Raw genomic sequence first — 6,833 nt, 5'->3', positions numbered from 1 at the left:
TAACAACAGCTCATCAAGCTTTTTTTTTTTTTTTTTTTGTGTCCCGTTTGGATCTTTAGCCATCAGAATTGTTGTCTTAAGGCCAAGAAAGATGCCAAGCGGATTTATTTTACCAAGTGGATCATCATGGCCTTACCATATTGGTCCATTTGATTGACCTTTATTATAATTATGAATTTATTTTATTTTCAGTTGCTACAAACGGGACAGACATGACTTGGGGATAGGACAGGGAGAAAGAATGAAAGAAAGAGAGGGAGAGAAAGAAAACCAAAGGGGAGAAGAGACGGTGAGAAGGGGGGGAAGAAAGAAAAAAAAAAACAAACAAAAAAAAACAAAACACCTGGGTCACCTGTATGGAGAAAAAAAACAGAAGAGAAAGCAAACAACAAAGAGCAACATAATTTAAAAAACGGCACCATCACAATAAACTAGCTAGCAGTAGATATCAGTAGATACTAGAGATGGACCGATCCGATATTCAGTATCGGTATCGGTCCGATATTGACGTAAGTTACTGGATCGGATATCGGAGAGAAATTTAAAAATTTTTATCCGATCCAGTGAATATCACAAAAGCACCTCAAAAACTCGCTAACATGGTATAACCCAGGTCATGACCTTAGCACGTCAGAGCAGTATGCGTCACGTGATCGAGTGGTTATCGTGTGGGAGAGCTCAGAGCCATCATGTCAGCAGTGTGGATTTATTTCAAACTAAAAGACGAAAAAAGCAAGACTGCCGAATGCAACTTATGCGATGCAAGTGTTTCGCGGGGTGGTAGCAGTGTGGGGAATTTTAACACCACAAACATGATTAAACACTTACAGAAACACCACGCAAAGGAGTACGCGGAATTTAGCCTGGCCTCCAAAGCTAAGCAGAAAAGTGTACCATATCAACAAACGCTTTTGGAAAATATTCAGAGACGTGAGAAATTCCCTCCGGAAAGCAATAGAGTGAAGCTGATAACGGAGAAAATAGTTGAATTTGTTGTGCTTGATGACCAGCCCCTTTCCGTTGTGGAAAATGATGGTTTTCGACGCTTAATTGAGCATTTAGAGCCTCGCTACATGCTGCCAAACCGGCATTTCATCTCGGAGGAAGCTATCCCAGGCAAGTACAAACAGGTGCGCAAGTTCATCTCCGAAAGTTTGGAAATAATTCCCACGTTAAGCATGACGACTGATATCTGGAGCTCGGACGTTTGTCCGTTGTCCCTGCTAAGCTTGACTGTACACTGGATAGACTCGAGTTTTACAATGCAAAAAGCAGTGTTGCAGGCCAAAGAGTTTCGTGGTTCACACACAGGAGAGTCCATCGCTGCAGCTATAGAGGAAATGTTAAATGCGTGGAAAATTCCAAAGAATAAAGTCCACGTTGTTTTGCGAGACAATGCCAGCAATATAAAAAAGGCAATGGACCGGCTAGGTGTTGCAAGTTTGGGATGCTTCGCGCACACTTTGCAACTTGTGGTGAATGAGGGACTGCTTGCACAATGTGGTGTATGTGATGCTGTGACAGTGGGCAGAAAAATAGTGGGTCACTTCAAATACTCACCACAGGCATATTCGCATTTGGAGGACATTCAAATGGAGCTGAACATGTCACCCAAACGTCTGATACAAGATGTGCGAACAAGATGGAATAGCACATATTATATGATCAAGACCCTCACAGAACAGAAGCGAGCCTTGTGTGCATACAGTGGGGCAAAAAAGTATTTAGTCAGCCACCGATTGTGCAAGTTCCCCCACTTAAAATGATGACAGAGGTCAGTAATTTGCACCAGAGGTACACTTCAACTGTGAGAGACAGAATGTGAAAAAAAAATCCATGAGTCCACATGGTAGGATTTGTAAAGAATTTATTCGTAAATCAGGGTGGAAAATAAGTATTTGGTCACCTCAAACAAGGAAAATCTCTGGCTCTCACAGACCTGTAACGTCTTCTGTAAGAAGCTTTTCTGTCCCCCACTCGTTACCTGTATGAATGGCACCTGTTTGAACTCATCATCTGTATAAAAGACACCTGTCCACAGCCTCAAACAGTCAGACTCCAAACTCCGCCATGGCCAAGACCAAAGAGCTTTCGAAGGACACCAGGAAAAGTATTGTAGACCTGCACCAGACTGGGAAGAGTGAATCTACAATAGGCAAGCAGCTTGGTGTGAAAAAATCAACTGTGGGAGCAATCATCAGAAAATGGAAGACATACAAGACCACTGATAATCTCCCTCGATCTGGGGCTCCACGCAAGATCTCATCCCGTGGGGTCAAAATGATCATGAGAACGGTGAGCAAAGATCCCAGAACCACACGGGGGGACCTGGTGAATGACCTGCAGAGAGCTGGGACCAAAGTAACAAAGGTCACCATCAGTAACACACTACAACGGCAGGGAATCAAATCCCGCAGTGCCAGACGTGTTCCGCTGCTGAAGCCAGTGCATGTCCAGGCCCGTCTGAAGTTTGCCAGAGAGCACATGGATGATACAGCAGAGGATTGGGAGAATGTCATGTGGTCAGATGAAACCAAAGTAGAACTTTTTGGTATAAACTCAACTCGTCGTGTTTGGAGGAAGAAGAATACTGAGTTGCATCCCAAGAACACCATACCTACTGTGACGCATGGGGGTGGAAACATCATGCTATGGGGCTGTTTTTCTGCCAAGGGGACAGGACGACTGATCCGTGTTAAGGACAGAATGAATGGGGCCATGTATCGTGAGATTTTGAGCCAAAACCTCCTTCCATCAGTGAGAACTTTGAAGATGAAACGAGGCTGGGTCTTCCAACATGACAATGATCCAAAACACACCGCCCGGGCAACAAAAGAGTGGCTCCGTAAGAAGCATTTGAAAGTCCTGGAGTGGCCTAGCCAGTCTCCAGACCTCAACCCCATAGAAAATCTGTGGTGGGAGTTGAAAGTCCGTGTTGCTCGGCGACAGCCCCAAAACATCACTGCTCTCGAGAAGATCTGCATGGAGGAATGGGCCAAAATACCAGCTACTGTGTGTGCAAACCTGGTAAAGACCTATAGTAAACGTTTGACCTCTGTTATTGCCAACAAAGGTTATGTTACAAAGTATTGAGTTGTATTTTTGTTATTGACCAAATACTTATTTTCCACCCTGATTTACGAATAAATTCTTTACAAATCCTACCATGTGGATTCATGGATTTATTTTTTTTTCACATTCTGTCTCTCACAGTTGAAGTGTACCTCTGGTGCAAATTACTGACCTCTGTCATCATTTTAGGTGGGGGAACTTGCACAATCGGTGGCTGACTAAATACTTTTTTGCCCCACTGTATTCTGCAGAGTATGATCTGCCTGCCACACTTAGTGCACAGCAGTGGGGGTTACTGGAAAAGGTCCTGACAGCTCTAGCTCCCTTTGAGGAGTTAACAAAGGAGGTAAGCGCATCATCCTCATCTGCATCTGATGTCATCCCTATTGTCTGCGTCCTTAAGCGCGTGCTCTCCCGAGAAAACGAGGCCGACGATGGAATAAAGAAAATGAAAGGCACTCTTCTCGAAGCAGTTAACAGACGCTTCAGAGACGTGGAATCCGAGCCACTATACACAGTTGCAACACTGCTGGATCCAAGATATAAAGACAGGTATGTAAGGCTTCACTCATGTTATTTTAACAGATCAACTTGTTGTGTGTGTGTGTGTGTGTGTGTGTGTGTGTATAAGTGATAGTGCATTAGAGAGAGTGTGTCAGAAAATGGTGAGGACATTCTAGATTAGTTGTGATAGACTTGTCATTCAGTCAGGACACCACCATTGCGCATTATAACGTATTGTCTGATTCAGAGTAGTACAGCAAAGTATGTTGAGGTCTTTATAATGGGCATGGAATAAAAAGCAAGAATGAGGAATGATAGTTTAATCACACTGCTGAATGCTACTAATGATAAATTTAATGATTGTTTAATATTCAAGTTTGGACTTTTTTCATTTCAGGTACTTCACGAGTGTAGAAACCTCAAAACAAGCTAAGGATGCTTTGATGGCAGAGGTGAGGAAGATGGAGTTTTTGAGAACTACATTAAACTCCTCAGAGCCAGCAGAGGGGACATCAGCAGTCTTGGAGCCAGCAAAGAAGACTCCACGGGTGGAATCTTCCAGCCAAAGCAGACTTGAAAGTGTTTTTGATGAAATCCTGAAGGAAAACACTCAAGATCCTGTTCCTCAGTTAGCCACGACAAGTGCACGTATTGAAGTGCAAACTTACCTTAGTGAGCCAACCATTCAACGCTCAGATAATCCACTGCTGTACTGGCAAGCCAACAAACTTAGATTTCCCACTCTGGTTTCTACAGCAGCTAAATTTCTCTGTGCACCTACCACAAGTATTGAGAGTGAGAGACTCTTCAGTACAGCCTCCATTATCATTAATGAAAGGAGAAGCAGGCTGACAGCTGAGAAGGTTGAAATGTTGATCTTTCTGAAGAAGAACCTACCTCTCATGTTAAAGTGAAAAAAAAAAGTTACAACTGCATTATTACAAGAATGTTGTTTGCTCTGCTAAAATTTCACCTTTTTTCAGTACCAAAGGGGTTTTGAAATTTGTATAAAGTTGCACTTTTATTTACTTGAATTTTACTTTAAATACTTCAAGATTTAAAGTTCTGCATAATGTTGCACTTTTATTTTGATGAATGTTACTTTAAATACTTCGAGATTTAAAGTTCTGCATAATGTTGCACTTTTATTTTGATGAATGTTACTTTAAATACTTCGAGATTTAAAGTTCTGCATAATGTTGCACTTTTATTTTGATGAATGTTACTTTAAATACTTCGACATTTAAAGTTCTGCATTATGTTGCGCACTTTCAGGATGGATATTTTGATAGTGGTGACAGCTAAACAGTGCTAAAGTTTAAATAAAGAGATATGCATTGTTGAAGTGAGCAATATTTTGGGTGCAGTCTTTTTCTTGCATGCAAGTATAAGAGAATAGCTTTAGTGTTTTGTCTTTTTAAATTTGACTTTGAACTTATACAAAAACAGTTTAAAAAATAGATATATCGGATTTATATCGGTATCGGCAGATATCCAAATTTATGATATCGGTATCGGACATAAAAAAGTGGTATCGTGCCATCCCTAGTAGATACTAAATAATAAACGATATTGTGCAGCACGCAAGATAGACAGCGCACAATGTGCTTTGAGGCAGCAGCCAAGAAAGCTGAAGTCCGCGTCTGTGAATACCCGTGTGTACACCTGTGTGCATACCTGTGTGGATCAGCATGCTTGCATTCCAAAGGTTTCTCCATGTAACGATCTGCTAGGGAGTGTGGGGGGGGCCACAGCCCCGTCCTCCAGGGTATGAAGCAGGTATGGAGGAGATCAAAACTCCAGACATCCAGAGGCCCCCAGCGCAAAGTGGGCGATAAACAAACAAGAAAGACGGGACTTGCGACAGAAAAGCCGATCAGCTGATCAGTTTCATGTTTGAAGTAATAACAGGAGAGGGAGGGGGAGTGAATGAGAGAAGAAGATGCAACTGCGCAGCAAAGACAGAATAACTCCAGCTTTGTGTCTACTTTTTAATTCTAACTGAAGTACGAGACAAATCGCTTCCTTTTCACTTCAATATGGAACTGCGATGGCCAGTCCATCTGTGGCTCAATATATCAGTTGTTAACTTAACGTGGAAATACTATGCAAACATTCGGGGATGAACTTACACACTTGTTTTACTTCTCTGGGATAGTTTTCGCTGAGATGAAATGCCGCGGTTAGGAAGCATGTAGCGAGGCTCCAAATGCTCCAACAGACCACCGACAGGTCTCGCAGACAACAGTTGCTCTATCACGTGACACATACTGCTCCGATGCGCCGAGCTGGGTTACGCCAAGTAGCATGTTTTGTGAAGTGATTCTGTGATACTTCGGATCGGATTACATTTTTTATTTCTCTCCGATATCCGATCCAGTAATTTAGGTCAGTATCGGACCGATACCGATACGTAATATCGGATCGGTCCATCTCTACCTGACACATAAGGGATCACTAACGTTTGTCGCTAAGGGAGCAGTTGTTCTTCTCTCCTGGATCGGCTGGAACTTTTTTTAGCCGCCTTCCCAGCTTTGACAAATGTCCAGCTGGCATAACCACATTTACTCAGAGCCTTCTTGATGTGATGTTCTTCTGCTTCCCTGTTCGCTCTATTTTGTACCATCCTGATCACACCCAGTTTGTGCTCTAGCAGATGATCAAACCTTAACCTCCTAATACCCGAACTCTTTCATGGCATGCATTTTTAATTTCTCTTGGCTTTTGTGGCTGTTTGGGACCTGATGAATTTAAAAACAAAGAATTACCAGATTTTTTTTTTACCTGATTTTTGATTATGAGAAAAATGAGATTCAAATAGGACAATTGTTTTAAATTTCAATAGAACAGTGGCAGTATAATGTCCTCGTAAGTGGATATCAGGCCCTTGTAGAGCAAAATCTCGTATTTTGGTCTAGACAACCCAAAATGTGATGTCCACATATTTGGACGCCAGGTCCTAGGAGGTTAAATACTGTTCCGTATGTGTAGGTTTATGGTACACATCAATTTTTCAATGTCCCCCATTACTGATGGAAATCTCACAGTCTTAGAAGGCTAACCTGCCACTTTCCTTATCCTCCCTGGTGGACATGATGTATTTGTCTAACTAGTTAATGTGATCAGTGAATTGTGGTCCATCCTGAAATTTGACTTCCACCCAGGTGTCATCCACATATCAGAACCAATGACTTGTGGTCTAAGGAGCTTGGAAAGAAAAGTGTCTGCACTTCTTTAAGTTGCTTGAAGACGTTTCA

General features: G+C 42.2%; 2 protein-coding genes across 2 annotated transcripts; both read left to right on the top strand.

Annotated features, from left to right (window-relative positions):
- The first annotated feature begins 689 nt into the window (after nucleotides 1-689).
- Nucleotides 690-3,383, top strand: LOC146608083 (zinc finger BED domain-containing protein 4-like). Its single transcript, XM_085348648.1, has 2 exons — nucleotides 690-1,631; nucleotides 3,324-3,383. The coding sequence occupies exons 1-2, from the start codon at nucleotides 690-692 to the stop codon at nucleotides 3,381-3,383; spliced, it is 1,002 nt and encodes a 333-aa protein (XP_085204774.1).
- Nucleotides 3,384-3,505: 122 nt separating this feature from the next.
- Nucleotides 3,506-4,490, top strand: LOC146608082 (zinc finger BED domain-containing protein 4-like). The gene is made up of 2 exons (XM_085348647.1): nucleotides 3,506-3,624; nucleotides 3,974-4,490. Exons 1-2 carry the CDS (start codon nucleotides 3,521-3,523, stop codon nucleotides 4,488-4,490), a joined length of 621 nt encoding a protein of 206 aa, XP_085204773.1. The 5' UTR covers nucleotides 3,506-3,520.
- Nucleotides 4,491-6,833: the final 2,343 nt, after the last annotated feature.

This window comes from Diplotaxodon limnothrissa, linkage group LG23 (genome assembly GCF_057381915.1).
Source record: "Diplotaxodon limnothrissa isolate DT_005_m linkage group LG23, D_limnothrissa_male_GT1.1, whole genome shotgun sequence".
Taxonomy (NCBI): domain Eukaryota; kingdom Metazoa; phylum Chordata; class Actinopteri; order Cichliformes; family Cichlidae; genus Diplotaxodon; species Diplotaxodon limnothrissa.
The sequence above is the reverse complement of the archived record's forward strand: the minus strand, read 5'-3'. Positions and strand labels throughout refer to the sequence as shown.

Coding starts and splice junctions, on each gene's coding strand:
- LOC146608083 (XM_085348648.1), top strand. CDS start 690: ATGTCAGCAGTGTGGATTTATTTCAAACTAAAAGACGAAAAAAGCAAG. Junction 1,632..3,323: donor CCAAACGTCTGATACAAGAT/GTGCGAACAAGA, acceptor TGTATTCTGCAG/AGTATGATCTGCCTGCCACA.
- LOC146608082 (XM_085348647.1), top strand. CDS start 3,521: ATGAAAGGCACTCTTCTCGAAGCAGTTAACAGACGCTTCAGAGACGTG. Junction 3,625..3,973: donor GATCCAAGATATAAAGACAG/GTATGTAAGGCT, acceptor TTTTCATTTCAG/GTACTTCACGAGTGTAGAAA.